This window comes from Pararge aegeria, chromosome 13, assembly GCF_905163445.1.
Source record: "Pararge aegeria chromosome 13, ilParAegt1.1, whole genome shotgun sequence".
NCBI classification, from domain to species: domain Eukaryota; kingdom Metazoa; phylum Arthropoda; class Insecta; order Lepidoptera; family Nymphalidae; genus Pararge; species Pararge aegeria.
The window spans coordinates 6,316,327-6,335,872 of record NC_053192.1 but is presented as its reverse complement, the minus strand read 5'-3'; the positions used below and the strand labels follow the sequence as shown (position 1 = coordinate 6,335,872).

General features: G+C 34.5%; 2 protein-coding genes across 3 annotated transcripts in view; one reads left to right on the top strand and one right to left on the bottom strand.

The window, feature by feature from the left end:
* The window catches only part of LOC120628957 (sarcolemmal membrane-associated protein), a 39,020-nt gene extending 36,671 nt beyond the window's left edge, over positions 1 to 2,349 (bottom strand). Inside the window, exons 1-2 of one of the 2 annotated variants that reach the window (XM_039897653.1) lie at positions 2,274 to 2,325; positions 1,666 to 2,151 (exon numbers count right to left, since the gene is read on the bottom strand). In XM_039897653.1, the coding sequence (XP_039753587.1) occupies positions 1,666 to 1,857 (192 nt within the window). In that variant the 5' untranslated portion in view covers positions 1,858 to 2,151; positions 2,274 to 2,325. Of the gene's footprint in view, positions 1 to 1,665 lie in introns of both variants that reach the window. The other variant, XM_039897652.1, reaches the window with a different exon arrangement.
* Positions 2,350 to 3,589: 1,240 nt separating this feature from the next.
* LOC120628575 (lissencephaly-1 homolog) overlaps positions 3,590 to 19,546 on the top strand; it is a 49,250-nt gene continuing 33,293 nt past the window's right edge. The window contains exons 1-2 of the mRNA XM_039897011.1: positions 3,590 to 3,765; positions 6,432 to 6,573. Of these exons, the coding sequence (XP_039752945.1) occupies positions 6,536 to 6,573 (38 nt within the window). The 5' untranslated portion in view covers positions 3,590 to 3,765; positions 6,432 to 6,535. The remainder of the gene's footprint in view (positions 3,766 to 6,431; positions 6,574 to 19,546) is intronic.

Genomic DNA, 19,546 nt, shown 5'->3' with positions numbered 1-19,546 from the left:
GCACCCCTAATCTCTTTGATACACTCGGGAGTTACTCTTAAATTACTTGTTACACTTGGGATAGATTCCAGATGAGAAATCTACTATTACTTATTTTTTTGGTAAGATTGTCTTCTAATACTAGCTTTTCACACAATGTTCTTAGGACAAAAGCTTGATTCAGTTTTGTTTACCAAGCAAAAAGTTTTGCCAATGTAAATAATTGTTATCATTTTCGTAAACCTCTTGAGTTTTGTTAACTCAAATAGTAAAACTGTAACTGAAATAGTATTGTGACAATTCATGTAATCATCTTAAAAAGAGAGCAAAGAAGAATATGTGATATATTTTATAACAGATTCTCATATAAGTTATATTTAAATTAAAAAATGTAAAGATAAAACATGTCTTGCAAGAAGCTATTTTATATCTTCACAATATGTTAATAATAATGAAACAAATAAATTAAATAAACATAGATAATATTCTCATTTTAAAGTATTATTATTTTCTTTCAAAGTAGTTATAAGACATATTAAGGACATGCATTCATATTTGTTACTTGAGAGTTGAATGAAAACCAGTTACTCAAATTAACACTATGACTATGTTAAGTGAAACTTCACAATTATTCACAGGGGTCACACTTGTTTTAAGACTTAACTTGACTTTTTTTTGAAGGGATTATGTGTCTTCCTTGCTTTTGCTATGAGAAAACTATGGAAAGAGTATGTGGGACAGGAAACATAAAGCCACTTGATGTTGAGCCTATCACCTATAGACAGAGCAACACTTTGCAGGGTATGCTGTGGACACTTATATTTTGTTTGGCAACAGCACTGCTGCTGTGCGGTAGAAATAAACATGGCAGTAATATTTTCCTAGGTTGTGAACTTACAAAAAGCTCTACTTCTACTGCAGCTGTCTAATGTCATGTGATTTTGACCCATGAGGGACAATATTAAATGCTTAACATCTGGCACTAAGCTTTTGGTTCATCTTAAACATAAAGAGCCAATGTAAAACTTAAGGATCATCACCCGTCTCAGTTTGTCTCATTACCAACTTTTGTTGAAAGTACATGTTAATTCAACAGATATGCAACCAGATATTTTAGGTTAATCATTAAATTTTAATCGATCATTTATCTGAATCTTCAGAAATTGTTTATTTTGTTTTGGTTATTACATTTGTGACTTAAAGGCTTCCACTCTTGGAAGTAAGAAAACCTGCATAATGAAAAATGTACAATATTTAACAAAAGGAGAAACTAATTTTATGCTTGCGTTAACTGAGTACAATTTACAAAATGAAACAAAGGTCCACATTACATTATTAAGTTTTTTTTATGTTGTGACAAAACCCACCTACTGATAAAAAAAAAGTATGTTTAATATGGGCAACCTTTATTTCCAATGTAATGTTGACTTTCAAAAGCTATAGGATTTCATTTATTTCTTGAATTCATTCCAGGTCAGGTTATCACTATTATTCTTTGCCTACATAACTGAGAGTTGTTACCATCTATGCCCATATGTTTTTAGGCTTTGTGGCAGTAAAATCTTGAGCCTACTTGAAAAAGCAACACTCTTACTATCAGAAAACAATCGAATCTGCTACAGTCAAAGTTACATCAATAAGCAAAGTTACCCAAATTTAGGATAATCAAAAAGTTTTTCTAGTTACCTTGACGGGTTGTTCTAATGAGACGCGTCTTTCGTCGAAGGGCAAAGAGTTTGAATGAGGTATGAAGACTGCTCTCGGCACAGCCACCTCCTGGTTATTCGGTGGCTCTGGAGCAGGTGTCCAGTTGTAATCCATATTTTTCACTGTGGTGTTCATATGTGGATTAACTCTCTTGCTCTTTGCTATCACCATTGCACACCTCGCTCCTCGGAGTAACCATTCGTGCCTCGTTTATTATATGACGAACTCCACATCAAAGAAAACAATCATAACACTGACTCTAGGGTGAAAGGAGTTCTCCGTTTCCTGTCATCTTCGGAACAGGCGGAACTCGGTTTGCAAAAGGCTATCAATTGTATTGCACGTATCTCCAACTAAACATCCTTCGTGAAAACACTTGGAAAATAGAAAATGAAACTTGATTCCTCTCGCCTACTGGTTCATTAGAAATTAAGAAACCGTCGTAGTCTGGAAGTAGTGCAACGACTGCAAACCGTATATTAATTAAAGATTACGTGTTATACAAAAAAATTATAATTTAAAGTTGAAGGAAATTAATCCAATACATTTAAAGGGCGTTGATCAAAATTATCGTTCGAGGAACTTACGAAATGGGCGCACGAATCGGACATTTGTTTTGTTGAGTTGGGTATCTACCGTCTCTATCGTTCATAGTTCATTTGTTTTTTAATGGGGGTTTTAACATTTCAGTGACGTAATATTTTTAAATAATTTATATATAAATCTCATTTCAAGATTCCGGCTTTTCAAGTAATTAAAACAACAAATTTTACAACTAAATAAATTATATTAACCGGTTATTCCACGGTTTTTCGGATATTACGATTCGGATATTAGACTCTGTTATCTGTATTTATGTTATCTGTCTTACAGACTTAGCAATTTATCACATAGACAAAACACCACATAATTATTTATTTTATAGATAACCTCAGCATAAGGAATATAATAATTCAAAAAAACTAAAAATCACTTCTGGTAAAAAGGAACAAACTAATTTCTGATTTTAGTTTAGTTTATTTATAAAAGGGTGATTTTTCGTTTTTCTTAAACTATTAGTTTTCAATTTTGCAAATTGAAAAATTTAATAAACTTTTTTTTTCTTGTAAGTATTGCCATCTGTCTTCGATTATATCTATAAAATTTGAACGAAATCAGACCGTTTGAAGAGGGTCAAAATCAAGTCTAAGGAAGTCAGTTACAATCATACAAACAGGTAAAGCAAATACAAGCGTCTAAAAACATGGAGATCACACTGACTGACACGCATTTGGAAATTATGACATTTATAATATCTCTTCTTGTTCTTAAAACTAAATATTGGAGCGTGCGAAGGCGGTCTTATCGCTACAGCGATCTCTTCCAGACAACCTTAGGCGTAGGGAAAACAATGAAACTTGTTCTGGATAAAATCAAATGAACTTCTTAAATGCAAAGAAAGTTTTCTAAGACAGAAAAAGATAAGACCTATGTAATATCGTGTAAGCGTCTGCTTCCCGATTAAATAATGTTTCCAAGAAGTTGCTAATCATTTCGGCAAATTCAGTTATAGTTACGGTATGAACTACTTTTTGTTTAGTTTAGTCGAGTGCAAGAATGCCTGCAGCTAAATGGTTAACTCCTATGCTATCGCGGCTTACCGCTAAAAATGATCATAGATAGTTCCTAGCGATAGTGTCACTATATTGTCTAAGTTGCCGATAATAATTAAAATCGAACTTTTCTCAATTTAGTTTTACCATGTTATTTTTTACTATGTTTGGTCAAAATTGTGAATTTTCCGAAATTTCTCGCACGCATCTTTAATTTACCTAAATATTTCCGTAGTGTTGCTAGTTGCGTATTTTTTTTGCCATGTGCGTGTTGTTCAAAATATATAACAGATGGCGTTGTTTAACTTCAGTTCGCCGTTCGGAGGAGGAGAAAAAGAAAAATCGAAACTCGCCATAGTGAATTGAATCGAGTGAATTTGAGCCTTTGCAACGAAACGGTTTTCTGCCTCGAGTCTTGTGTGTATAGTGTATATTGTGTGTGCCAATTTTCCAAACTTAAGTGCAAATTGTAGTGCTTTTACGTCTTGTAAGTATTTAATAGATCAATCTAATCTTGGTTTAGTGCTACCCTACGATTGAATTGTATCTCGATCATTTCAACTGCTTACGGTTCAATATGGCCGTTCCGCTATTTGCCAAAATTTAAACTTTTCCTAAGATTTCAAACTAAAACATTTCCTTAGAATTGGCCTTTCCTTAGAACCAAGGGTCTAAATTCTTCTATTCGTTGATGTGGCAATTTGACAGTATGGATTTTGACGTTTTAATCTGAGTCATGTCCATGCGATGTTCTTTCAGTTGATTTTATTTCGCGCAAAATAAATAAAAGGAATCTAAATTAACGAACATATATAGATAAAACTATTCAAGGTATTTATAATGTTATTAAACAAAATCTCATTAAATGGCAAGTGATTATATAAACAGATGCCTGAAAAACCACATCTTCCAGCCAAGAATTGGCGATCGATATGTCTAAAGTTCTACACCGATAAAACAAAGTTTATGAATTACTAATTGCAGATTATCGTAAGTGAAAATACTGTGTTGCTATCTTGTAATTGAGTAAGCAACGATTACTGAAACAGGTTTATTAATTTTCATACAAATTCAATGTAAACAAAATGAAACATTTCTTTAGTAGCATGTTCAGCATGAAGTTTATCAATAAGCTAATTAAAATTAAAATAGACACTTACTGTTTGTCTTATAAATTATTTACTTAAAATATTTAAAAAAACTGGTGATAAAATTGGATTAAAAAGAATATTAGATTAATAAGGACTCATGTCAACAGGGATCCATTTGATAAATAAGGCATAACGTAAAAACAAATAAGTACATATATTTTTCATTTTTTTTTTTTTTATAAACTTTTACTTTATGTTTATTACAATAAATAGGAAGGCCTTTCTAATAATATAAGTAGCCTAGATACCAGACATAGAATTATTGTAGGAGTACTCCTATAATAATTCTATGTCTGGGTGCGATGGTCTGGTAATATATGTTATATTATGGACAATAAAATAAAAATAGTTTAAAAAAAATAGTTTGTTAGCATAATTGCTTAGTTAACCCTATAAGTCAAATCAGCAAAGTTTTTAGAAGATTCAATAAACAGCGCTCATCTCATTTATTACCAAAAAATATCATTATTTTAGCTTTATTACCTTGTTGATTTTTGCATAATACTTTAAAGGTTCTTTACTAAGGTAGATTCTCTTGCAAGGTATTGTTAGCTAAGCAACTATTTGCATCTAAGACTTGAAACTTTACCTTAATCTGCCAAGCTGCATAGGAGCAGTTCTGTTTATCTCCATTCTGTAAATTTTTCCAAATTGTACGGAAGTGTTAGCTTGTTTGTATATCCTATTTATTGTCTTTTGTTGGTGTACATTAAAAGTGTCTTCATTCATAAATTCATTTTGCACCTTATGGGCTCCAAAATACTACCTTATTCTTAAGGTTGCATGGAATTAACCTGCATCTATCATGCTACATATCTCTAATTAACTATTCCCCACATTCTTTGTGTGTGTTTATAACAGTTTGGTTTCCTGGGATAAAAATTAGCATATGTTTCCTTCAACTAAATCTACACCAAAAAACAAGTTGATTGGTTGCATAGTCAGGTAGAAAGTAAGGACAAACAAACAAACAACACACTTTTGCATTTATAATATTCATTTGCATTGCTGAAAAACAAAGTTCATTATTAACTTTAAACAGGGACAGTAGGGTTAACTGAATATGGGCATATCATCTGTTTTTCAAGTATTAAAAACACCTCTCACAAGCTGTTGTTAATTAACTTATTGCACCTTGCTACAAAAAGTTGTTTAAATTATTTTTATCAACTTATTTTAAATTCTGTTTCTATCATTATGAAATAATAGCAGTGTCCCTCTGTTTAACACAGTTATAGATATTTTGTGCGAGATAAAGCTTAGTATGAATAACACATGAATAAGGTCCACCTTATTCATGTGTAAGTGCATTTTGCCTTACAAGGCAGAAGTACCCAGTTTCTAATAATATTATGAATATAACCAATACTTAACTTCCTTATTAAATATGCAACAATTGATGTGATTTTTGAATGGTATTCCCATTCAAAAATCACATTAATTGTTGCTATGTAACTAAATAATATTCTAATTTTATAAATCAGATTGAACTTAATGAAAAATGGTAAAATGAATTTTTGTACTTTATTTTTACGGCAAAGGTATTTGTATGGTAAAATAGCCAATATTTCCCATGTTGAAAGGATTATTAAAATTGGTTTAGTTTAACAAATTTTTCCTCTTTTAATATTAGTATAGATAGGTATGTCAGTCACTTTGTCTGGAAAGTGTACAATGGGTTCCTGGGCATCTAGTAAGCCAGCAAGGGAATGTGGTGGTTTTAATAGGGTATATGCCCTAGGGAGCCATAAACCCTGGCCCACATAACCAGAGAAACAAGGGTAGCCGTAAAGCTATTCCACCACAACAAAAAAAAAATTTTTAATGATCACTCAAGCACCAATGTCAAATGACTGAGCTTACCTATTTTACGGTTGCCACCTTTTGCTTATGTGATACCAAGGCAAGATTCATAGGTCTCAAATGATGTGAATCCTTTATTCCCGATATTACTGATCTTACATTACATTACATTAGACTTATGCTTCAATTTTTGTTACAGGTGTGATAATGGCAACGGCGTTTCTGCCGTCGCCCGCGTGAATTAGTGAGACTCTAGTGCAGTGAACCACAAGGGCTCGCCGCCTTAGGAGTTAACCAACCACAATGAAAATGGTGTTGTCACAACGGCAACGGGAGGAGCTGTGAGTACACCATATTTAAAATTTTTTACCTGTGATTTCCTACACTTGGTACTTTTTTCTTGTTTCCACTAGTAGGTATTAATTATCTTACAACAGGTGTTGCTTATTTAATTTCTAAGTATAAAAAAACCTTTAGTCAAATTAAGCTTTTCGCAAGTAATAAGTCTCCTTAATACTCCTTGTGAAGTCCTCTAAATATCTGTGGAGGATCCTTTCATAAAAGTTCAGCTATTGCGATGATTAGCCTTTTAAACCTGCGCTCAAAACCAATAGTTATTAGGAGGCAATTATTTCGAAACCACAGGACATCACAGATCAATAATCTAGGATACTAAAACTTTATATGTATATTTATAAAATAATGAAATATCATTTTAGAAGTAATATTTAAAAACAGTTACATTGTCTAACATATCATCTGTTAGAATTATAATAATGGATAACTATTTCTCTTTAAAATTCTCTTGAAAAATATTTTCGTAAGTCTACAGAGTTAAGAGTAGCACAAAAATTTTAATTTTAAAAACTTTTGTTTATACTCATAATACAGTCTAGTTTAGACAGCTAAAACCTTGAGGCAAAGTGTTTTTGTCGCGCGATTTTAATCTTCAGAGCAAGATACTGATCACCCTTTGTGCCGTTTAATAACTACAAAAATAAACTAACCATTAAGATTGATAACAATACAAGAATATTGACTGAGGATTTTTTTTACTTCCGACAACGTGACGGCTACGTAACGGACAATAGTTAAGGTGAATCCTATGATCTCAATGGTGCATCATGTACTATACATGTATCATGTCCACTACAAGATTTGAGATTGAAAGACCTTATAGATATTTGTGAAGCAAATTAAATTTTCGAAATGGGTTTTGTGGTGAGGACTTGAGGGCAACGTATACTCCATTGCTTTATCCGTTCTTATAATTTTAGCTTATTTTTAAATTCTTTAATTTAAAAGAAGATAACAATTGGGTTTAAAATAAATTAATGAAAAGAAGATTTATTCCCTAATGTTTTTTTTTTGATGTCTCTATGATTTACACTTACTTTATCGTAACATAGCACGATAACACCGGTAATATAAATATGAATCAAAGTTATGAATTTTAGAAAAGTAAATCAGTATTTACAACTCATACCTCATCCAGGATACTCTACCAACGCGGCAAAAATCAAGATAACCTATACGAACGTAGACATAATCGACAGGAACTTTCAATTTTATTTCGATTAAATCTAGATCAAATTCAACATACGATTCAGTCTGTGAGATCGACAACAGCTTGTAAGCTCAATGGTCCTTACGTATTTCAATTTTTAAACCAGTTCGGAACTTCTTTAGTATTAAACTCGTTCGCGGGTGGCGAGATTTCTGTGACAGGTTGCATATTGTGTAACGCGAGTTTGCAAATCGAAAGTAGATCGTAAAGTACAACGATCGTTCGTGTGTTCTATAGGAGTGGGCAATTCTATAGTTGGCATTAATTAGGGAACTAGCCTAGGTCCCTGATAACTAAAACGAACGGTAGAACTCTGTTAAAATAGAATAACATAAGAGATTCGGCGAACTTTCACGTTGTCGCAGGGCATATGAAATACACAAGGTTGGACTCCGATAACTAAAACGAACGGTCGAACTCTGTTAAAGTGGAATAACATAAGAGATTCGGAGAACTTTCACGTTGTCGCAGGGCATATGAATTACGCAAGGTCGGAGGTGATTCGGGAAAATCCGTGATAACTTCTCGTCCAATATACCTCATTGTCTAAAGACAAACTCTTTGCCCACAAACAATAGGTGTTGCCAGTGATGACTTATGGCTCCGAAACATGGTCGCTAACTATGGGTCTCATAAAGAAGGCTCAGAGTGGTTCTGCGGGCGATAGAGAAAGCTATGCTCGGAGTGTCTCTGAGTGATCAAATAAAAAATGAAGAATAGATACCGTTGAAGAACTAGATTTACTGACAAAGCTTAACAAGCCTGACATACCCATTAACACATGGACGGAGCCGATGATGATGTTGATTTAAGTTTAAAGTTTTACTAAACTACTGCAAGTGTATTGCTCCATTGTTTTCCGCCAAACTAGCAATTCAAATAGCAATAGACTTTTTTTTAATAAATTGCCATAATTATGGCTCTTCCGATAATAATCTTTTCGAACACGTTAAGATATCGAACAACATTGGTGTAAGCTCTATTGGCGATAATGATAGCATTAGTTACTAGTATGTTACACATGCGAGAGGTTTTTTAATCCAATTTCATATTATCACCTATGTAAGGAAATATTGTTGCTGGTCGCTGACCTATTTAAACTCATACGGCTTGTTCACATTTCCCATGTTATTGATGCCAACTGTTCAAAGTAATACGTTAACCAAGCTAGTAAGCTAGTGCGTGGTAGGTATTAGAAAGGTTAAACTTAATACGAAAGTTATGTACATATTATTTTAATGTTTTAATTAACTAGTGTATTGTTTAAAAAAATCATGACGATTAAAATTTATAGAGTGCCGGACTGCGGTTTTTATGATATTTTTCTCATAGAACATGATAATAATGTATGCGCATGCAAATAAAAATGCTTAAATTAAAGTTTATTAAAAAGGAAATGTGATTTTTTAAGAACCTTATGAGAGATAATGATCGGCAATACATAATCAGTTTACAACTTTCTTTTGAATTCATATAAAATTCGGTTGGTAACCAAATAAGCGTCGTGGAGTTTGAATGGATTAAACATTACTTAATGACACATTCATTAGCCTATTGGATTTTTTTTTTATTTATTAAAAAATAATAAAGAATTTTCTTCTTATAGAGATTTACCGAGTTCGTTGTCCCGGGTCATTAGTAACTTAAAAAGAAGACGGAATAAGAGTCGTGATACTTTTTTGTACTTTCTCACTAAACTATTTTACAGTCACGCTACAGACATGTGTCAAAATAAAGCTGGTCTTAAATCGTTGTTTGGAAATCCATGGCTAAGGGGGTAAAGTGGGGATTGGAAGATGGAATGATAAATCCGTGTTTTTAAAGTACACAAAAATAAAGCTTTAAGGTTCTTAGCAACCTGTAAGGAAGGGGTTTACTAACGCCCATTTCCAATGGGCTTTAATTAAGGAAAGTAATGTAAAATCCGGTGTTTTCGAAATTGGAGATAGTAAAATCTGCAGTTACATTGAATATTAAATACCTCGTTAAGCTTTTTTTTAAACTACCTTGACAACCTAACCTAGCCTTAGAAGAACGTCTTTGCTGAAAAATGTACGTCAATGGTTCGGGAAAAGTAGTCGATCGTTGAGCCGTGCAACTGCGACCCTTAGTACCTAGACCTCCCTGGCGCAACGGTGAGCGCTGTACATTTAAGTAAGAGGTCCCGGGTCCGATTACCGACCTACAACTCGAGAAAAAGAATAAGAACATAAACAACCGAGCCACCGGACCAGCCACAACTGTCAGTTCACGGGTCTTCTCCCACAAGAAAAAGGTTTAGACCGTATTCGTTACGATGTTTTCGTTTATATTTTAATTAGTTAAAAACACATCACTTTGAAAAGTAGGAGGATTTTTGACGACTTACCTGACGCACCGGTGAGCGCGGTGATTTAAGTAGGAGGTCTCGGCTTCGATTGCCGGCATGGGCAATTTGGGAATTTATAATTTCTTTGGTCTGGTATGGTGGGCTTTGGCTGTGGCTAGTTACCACCCTACCGACAAAGACGTGTCGCTAAGCGTTTTAGCGTCCCGGTGCGATGTTGCGTAGAAACCGACTAGGGGTACGACTACCATACTCCCTAACAGGTTAGCCCGCTACCATCTTAGACGGCATCATCACCTACTACCAGGTGAGATTGCAGTCACGGGCTAACGTGTAGTGGAGTAAAGAAAAAGTTCAAGTTTTGCATGCGCGCAATCGGGGAGTCGTTTTCGATTATGGAGTGAAATGGATCTTATTTGCAGCTCAAATTTGCCTACAATTCTTTAGCTCGGACTTTTGACAAAACGCTTGTAAAACACATATTTTAATATGTGTTTTACATTATGAATTACTAACGCCTTTATATTACTTTTGTGCAACCTTACAAGATTTACTTGTATAATATTCATGTACCGATGTTAAATAAAATTATATATGGCTTCAATTTTAATTGTACCATCCTAATGTAGGTAACATTTCTATGAATATCATTATCGTTCATTATATTTTCTAAGCCGTAATCAAGTCAGAAATAAATAAAAAGTTTCATTGCTGACTTGATTACGGTAGCTATTTATACCTTATTAAAAATAAGTTTGAGAAAGAGTTGATTTCACGTACCTATCTGATCCGGCGGATGGAAAGATTCACGTGCAATTTTTTGCGTAATTTGATAATATTTAATAATACCTATCTCTTATCTCTTGCAGAATATGTATGAGAGTTACTTGCTATTCAAAAAAAGGAATTGAGAAAAGTATTGTTGATTAACGTGACGTGCGTCGAAAATTGTCTAGAAAACCATGGGATCAAATTGGGGTTCGGAGATCGTACGAAAAGTAAATGTTCTTTATAGATAGGCAGATGAAAATTATGTATGGGTTGAAACGGGTTTTACGACTTCATTCTGTCCCCGAAGGGATTAAATTGAGATTTTGTCATTGAACAATATAATAGCTATTGGTAACAGCTTTATTCAAGCAAAGTTCAAAATATCCTTTCATTCATTTGAGATTCATTTACTTTCCCGGGCGAATTTTAAGAATTCTATGTTTGTATCCAGTAGGTATGTACGCATCGTCATTTTGCTGCTAAGCCGTAAGTCCACAGCTAGCGTGCCCGTTCTCAGGTGATTTTCCGATAGATACGCAAACCGTTTTTTTGAGTAATTGTGGCGCATATGTTAACCCTATAGGACACATGAATATCCAGTAAAACCCCGCAGAGCCTACGTTGAGTATTTACTCTGTATATACAGATAAAATCTACTAGTATTATATTTTGACGAAAATTTATTAATACATTTTAACTAAATATTATATTATGCGTAACTCCAGAACATCAATTTTTTTTGCGAGTATAAGAGCTGTTACATAATTTTTGCAAGAATAGTAAATACTTGCCAACAGCAACTTTCGAGCTTAATTGCATTTTCGCTTGTTATGTTACACTTAACCAGGTCACTTCTCAAGTGGTTTGGACGCCCTGTTCGTCCCACGACCTTTGAAAGTAACAGTGTTCTTATTAGTCTGAGAGCTGGCGAGTAAGAATAATAGTACTAGTAGGGCACACATGCGCATTCTATGATATGTCTTCCTTTAATATGCAAGCTAACAGAAATGATCGTTTTTGCTGTACATAGCTAACTGTTGATTTTTCCAGTTGCTTTTGCGATATAAAAAGTAGCCTATGTCCATTAGGTGCTATGATGCACGATACTTTTATATTTGTATCTTCCATTTTCTCGTTCTATTTTATGTGATAAAGTCACCTCCCAGAATTAGATGGGTGCAGGCCTTAGTCCACCACGCTGGCCAAGTGTGGATCGGTAAACTTCACTCGCCTTTATAGGCGTGCAGGTTACCGAACGAAGTTCTCATTCATCGTTAAAGCAGATAATATTTTAATTGCTTAGATTAAAAACGCACATGCTCTTGAAAAAGCTAAAAGGTAGCGGTTCGGGGATCGAACTAGATCCCATCGAAAAGGAGACCGAAGACTTAACCACTAGGGTAATTGCGATGAGTGTTAACGAATTATAAGTTAGAAACCTTATCAAAAAAGTTACAGCATCTGGCCGCTAGACTGACTTCATGATATGCTTTTCGCTCTGATTTTTTACTCTGAGGGAAAGTTTACTAACCCGTATTGAAAAGAACAACACAGTAACTTTGTCCTTAAGGCAATCTTAAGGCGGTCTCTAAGAGTATATGGTGCCATGTCGTTGACCGCTCTGTCGGCGCCTTCCTGTACCTAGTACCTACTAGGTGGTTACCGGTGTGAAACTTTCTTCAAGTACCTACCTGCTAAGCACAACACCGATAAATAATTAATTAAACTATAATAAAAATTGTATTATCTTTTATTATGTTTTATTGGTCCGTAGAAGAACTAGAGTTACTGACATAATCAGTGGCGTGCATAGAGGGTATGCACAGGGTATGCATATGATATAAAATGAAGAGAATCTCGATTACGAGTAATAAATACATAAGGGTAGGCTTTTTATATCTCTTACAAAGCATATCCCTAAGTTTATTATAACTCGTACTGGAGATTTTTTCATTTTATATCATCTGCACACCATGTGCATACCCTCTATGCACGCCACTGGACATAGCTCAGCGAGTCGCAAAGCTGAAGTGGCTATGGGCGGGGCACATAGCTCGGAGAACCGATGGACATTGAGATCCGATGGCGCTGGAATGGCGACCCTGCACCGGTAAACGCCAACCTATGTCCAGCAGTGGACGACGATGATGATTATGAAGATGTTCTATTGGATCTTCCTGCACACGCTGATTATTGTTTTAGATTCTGTCCTCTTATGATGTATGTATAATACGAGAAAATATACGCTCCGAAATGCCGTAGTAGTCGATACGGATGATTCAAAACAACTGAGTTTCCTCTCATAAGGTTCAGTGCGGCAATCCCTATTCGAGAAAATCCGATACAATTAACAGTTCGTCCGCTTAAGTAGTTTGTTAAAATAAATAAATTGTTATATTATTTTATCATTTAGCCCCAATTTTTCGAGAACAACTACGTAAGGCATGTGAGTGGACAGCGCCAATTGTCTAACTCCGTGCTAGAAAATTTCTTAGCTGAAAAAACACAACCTCCCTCATAATTTTCCCAACCGGCAAATCCAACCCAGAACATCGTAATCCAATTATTTTCGTTGACATTGTAATTAAGAGAATGTTTGTTTAAACATACAAAATTGAATCTATCAAGGTTTACATTTGAGCGTCTCGATAGACGTCGATGATAGACAGGTCTTCCATCGCCACTGATTGTTTACTTTAGAAATTCCTTATCAGTAAATTGATATCTGAAGTTAATCTTAGCTAAGATTGTAGTTCAATCTCCTATTATATCGGAAATTCGAACGGTATTAGACAATTACATGATTATCTGATATTAATTAAGTATAATTATTCTTGAGAATAGTATTTACTGTGATCTAGTTGTTAAATTACAGGTTATTTTTGTAACATTCACTAATGTCTAGTGACGTGCAAAAGATTTTTCATCAGTAAGGTTAACTCGCATCAAAGAGTGCTTTTAAAGTATGGCTTGCTTGACCATACCAAAGTTATTATGAATTCACAATTTAAATTCATTGCCCCCGCCGTTTATTGAACCCGGGTCGTCCTATTTATAAGACCACAGCGGTCACCACTGCGCCATGGAGGTCTGAAAATTATCATAATTAAAAAGTATTAAGAGCTTAGGTCTTCAACGTTTCTCCAATTCGTTTTAACGGTAAGTATCAAGTCATGTTCGTTTTTTAAGCCATCATGCATCCGTGTGATGCTTTATTACTTTTTATAGCTCATGCTTTATAGCTCATTTACATGGCTAACGAGTAACTTAATTTTGACTTAAACTTCTACATAGTCAAAGTTACAACTAAGTTGTAGTCCAATGACTTAAGTCAGTCTACAACTATGATTTATACTTCCCTTTACTTACCCCTTTTACACGTGATCTTTAAAGTACCACAACAACTTGTTTCTACACTGATCTGCACTTCACATGCTCAATTGTTTTTTCTTTTTCAGCTTTCTCAATAGATATTTGTTATAAAGAACGTTTAGCGCCTCGTGATTAGCCCCTATTTATTATCACAGATAAGTCACTATAATAGCGGTTTAAAAAGCCCTTTGAGAAACAGACTTTTTTGTTGCTCGGGTCCAAAGGGTCGTAGTGTGACGCTGATTAGCCTAAATACATAATTTTTTTTTCAATCCTACTTTTACTTCTTAAGATAAAATCGTTTGAACAAATAAACAAACTTCAATTTTATTATAAAGGCCTACGTGAGATACGTTCCTTCAACGAATCCGAGTCAGAGTTTAATGAAGCCGACCAAGTACGTTGGTTAAGCTAAGCTAAGCTACTAATCCTTTAACCTGCTGGCAAGGCGTGACTTACAGACCTTTTCTGTGTTTTTCAGCTCAGATTAGAACCTGTACATTTTCATCGATTTGCATATTTTATACTGCCAGTCGAGCATTTTTACTAATATACCAGTTGATTCCAACTATTGCAAATCCTGTAATTGTCATCTGGACCGTCAGATGTACCTTGTCCCGTTTACATCACGTATTATAGTCAAAACTGAATTACACTAAATAACGGGTCTTTCTTACTGGAAATTTTCTCCTGTTTAAGGACCTTTTTTCAAAATCCCTTAAAAAGCGGAATGCTATCTTTTTTCATCTTAATTTGTCAATAACAATAGAAATTTTTAAGTGCTATATATTATACGATTTCTACACATATTCAATCTAAATCGAAAGAGCCATCGCTCATATTTTCTAAGAGCTTGATAAAGTAACACATTTTTAACTTGTTGACTTGCCTAAAGGCCACAAGGACCGAATTCGGTCCCTAGCCCACACCTATAATTTTTCGTAGTAATGAGCGATTTAAGCATTCACTACACTTTAAAGGAAAGGAAAACATCTCGAGGAAACCTGCACATTCCTGAAAAATCTCCAAAATCTTCTCAAAGGCGTGTTTTAAAAATCCACACTTATCCATCGTGGTGGCCTACGGCCTACCGTGATCTGTTTTGGTCTGCTAATTGGTTGATGATAAGATGAAGGTTGCTTGACAATACTTTTCCTTTCTCTTACTCGTTCTCTCTTTTAGCTTCCTCTTTTCATTTAAATAGTAATGTTTTTGTACTTTAATGAAAAAATGTAAATAATATAATAGTCGATAACATATGGACTTCTAGTTCAAGTTCGTCAAACTTACGGTGTAATAAAGTTAACATTTTAATGATATTAATCGAACTAGAAAAACTAATTAAAAAGATTTATTAATGTAATAAAAACGCATTAAAGTCATAATTTCTGCAATATCTCCCGTGTGAGTGTACGCAAAGTGCAATCAATCTTGGTTTTATCTCATTTCTCTGCATTGTTGAGTTGTTGACCCCGCATTGGTGCCCCGTACGGTGTGCTTCTTGCTTGCATCAAACAACACGCTCGAGATGAGACAATTCGCTTTCGTCCCATACTAAAAATCTCCGTCAATAGTCTTTCTACTTGTTGATGTTACAGTAAAATCTTGGATTTATTTAATTTCCTGCACGTGAACTGCGTGTTGACTTCGGAGTGGTACCTACACTGTGTTTTGCCTGCATCAAACTACGGGCATGTTTACAGTGCTCCTGTCAAAGAAATTATAACAAATCCGGAATTTTGTACACTAATTGCACGGTTTCATGTTATTTCTCCATTGTTATATCTTTGACTTCAGTAGTGTTGCCCTGTGCATAACTTATACTTGCCTGCTTGCAAGTTGCACAATCCTAAAATAACAAACATTTCACAATAGGTAATATCATTTTCAAACACACACACATAGACTTAATAATATCCGTTACTATGACCTAATATTTAAACTATAAGATCACACTAAAAATACCGAAGATATATTGTTTGACCCCGTGGTCCGATAGTTTGGTAGAGGCAAACGTTGCAAAAGGCCTCTCTATTTAGAAGGGACGTACCGCATTGCCTGTCTGCTTGATATGTTCTTCAAACCCGGCGGTAATCGAAGTGAAAGGAAAACCACGACCTATTCAACTTACGAGTAGATCAGCGTTAAATAATAATGGATCAAATTCTCTACGGGTATTCGCAATTGAATCGTGAATGTGAAATTTGTTGAATTAAGGGACATATTAAATATCCTTTAGTCTCTTATAATAAAGATGTTGTTTCCTTTTACTGATTGGATACAGGATATAGGACTGTAGACGTAACTTTCTTTAAAATTATGTGGCTATATAACCAAACCATATGTTGTCTGGTGGGAGGTTTGGTCGATTTTAGTTAGTTCCGGTAAGATTTCGTGTAAAAACCGATTCGGTTTCCACCTTTCTTATAGGAGACAAAAATTACCAAAGCCTCCACGCTGTTCCTACCTGGGTTGGTAGGCTTTAACGACTATCATCAAATTTTAATTACAATAATGAACGCTACTGGCTCCTATTAGAAAGGAGGTCAACAATGGGACGTTTATAGAGTCAAGATGATAGAATTCCCCGAAGTATTCTACAAGTTACAAGAGATGCGTAACAACGTACATGTAGATTACATAAAATAAAGGAATGCTATGCTCTTTATGTTGAACGTGTTGCACTTGAACGTCTACTCGTGATCAAAAAATGTCAGCGCAGCATTACTCACGTTATTCCATTATAGCAGTACCTTCCAATGTATAGAGATAATGTACCTACTTATATCAAAAATACGGCAAAAATTCTGTACCTGGTGACATTGTCTATAAATCTAAATATATAAATCAATCGCCGTGCGTATCTTGAAGAAACTCAAAAACGGTTTGCATTTTGTACGCCTCAATGAGGGCGTCGTTTTGAAAAAAACGCAAAGGAACAGCTGAAAAATAAAAAAACCACTTATTTAATTTCTGATCACTAGGCATAACTAAAGTATTTAAATTAGTCAAACCAATTCAAAGATAGGCGTAAAGGATACCGAAACTGTTAATCTGACATTTCACTAAATATCCATAAAAAAATCTATTTGTAAGTTGTAAATGAGATAAGTACAAGCATTTGTTTTTTCTGAACTAAAGTTAAGTAATATTTATATTCATTTAATCTGAACATATATTAAGAACGGTGATAGCCTGGTGTTTAAAGCTTTGGCCAACCATTTGGGGGTAGGGACGAGTTCGACCCCGGCACGCACGTCTCAATCTTTCCGGAGTTATGTGCGTTTTTAATTTGACGAATTCAAATGCCACATGCTTTAACATGTGCGTTTTTAATTTGACGAATTCAAATATCACATGCTTTAACAGTGGGGGCAAACATCATAAAGAAACCTGTATGCCTGAGAGTTTTCCACAGTGTCTCAAAGGTTAATGTATTCTACCAATCCGCACTTGGCTAGCACGGTGGACTAGGGCTTAAACACTTCTTACTATCCGAGTCAATTCCGGGAATCCTTGCACAGAGTAAATTTTGAAGTAAACCAACCACGATCTATATAGAAATTGTATTCTATTTTTACTGTTACTATAATATTTATTAGGATAGGAAAGCCCGCATTCCAATATAATACCATGTTACAAATGGAGGTCATTGACTGCATCATGATTAAAATAAAGATCGCAAATTAAATGTAATAGAGACGTTTCGAAACCTGACAGCATCTAGTCGTTCGCTGACAAGTAATTAGATAATTCTTTTAACAAATTAAGATTGAGTGATGTCGGAAGGAGATAGTTAAATGTATTTTTTAAAGAAATATTTTGCTTAAAAAAAAATGGAGGTACTATTATTTAAGTTTTCCTATGCGATTGCCATGCCTAAATTGTACTACCAACTCAGAGCGTGTAATGTTTTTAAGGTATTCTGTTTGCAAATTATAACTGTAATTTTTTCTTACTCTTTTTTTGTATCACTATTAATTCCATTTTTTTGTTGTCTCCAAACTCAAAACATCATTATTAAATAAGGCTAATCTTTCATAGATATTTTGGATTTTTTTTTGCGCTGATGATAGAAACTAAACGTTTAAACTTTAATTTATAATGTCGATACAACAAACACCGAAAAGTTGGCCAATATCACAAACAAACCTGACGCTTTATATCATTACTCAAGTGAACATTGCGTTATTATTATCAATAACAATACCCGTCATTCAAGACCTCCCATTGACAGTGAACGAATCAGGCCAGATCTAGATGAATACCTTACGTACGGTACGTAAGTATACTCACAGAAAAATTTTCTTACATCATACTCTATTAACATAATCGATCAAAATCGTAATCTTACTTATGCAACACTGTATAAGATATGCTAGAAAGCGATTTGCTAATTCTAAATATTTGGCGCAAGGTATCAAGCTTGCGTCTTGAATTCTCTATCGGACTGAGGCGATGACAGTTAATGCCGGCTACTTATAATTACGTAAATAGTAGTACGGGTATTACTGGTGCACCTAAAAATAAACCGCCTGTTGGGAACACATATTGCCCTAGTGTAGTGGGCGGCCTTGGAATATCTTCATTTTTGTTTTAAACAAGCAGGTGCCACAGACTGCCCATACAAAAGTTGTTATTCATTTCAAAACAGGGGCTCGATATACTTATAGACCTATATTAAGTATCTCTCCGGTCCCTGGTTCTCTAAAACATTGCTGTCTGTGTTCTGTACTCTAAAGATTGCTTTTTGAATATTTTTTTCTATTCCGTTATTTGGGATCATAAGCATTTTATTATCTTGTAGCCATATAACTAAAAATATTACCCATAGCTATAATTTCGCTCATAATCCCATTTCTGATATGGCTTCTTTCTTTAAAATTCCGTCCAACGTGGACATAGATATTCTTTTGACACATTTCCACTACATTATCTGTTCTACGAATTATATTTTTTGAATCCCATAATTTTAAATGATACGCTGCATTAACTCTGGATAGATCCCACTTCTGATATTGTAGTTTTGAAAATTGTTACCAATACCAAGCCGTCAAGGCTTAATAGTTTTCGTGGTGTAAATATATAAAAGGATTATATGAACGTACAAACTGAACACCCGATGATTCGTTATATAGTAGAATAGCTGAGTTTTAACGAATCCCACATACCGATGCTGGGATGGCACGTTTCCGAAACAAAATGTGACTCATCGTGTTTGTCATTGACTGGTTGCGTTACATTTTATTGTCTGGCTTGACCCTAGTTTTGTTTAAAA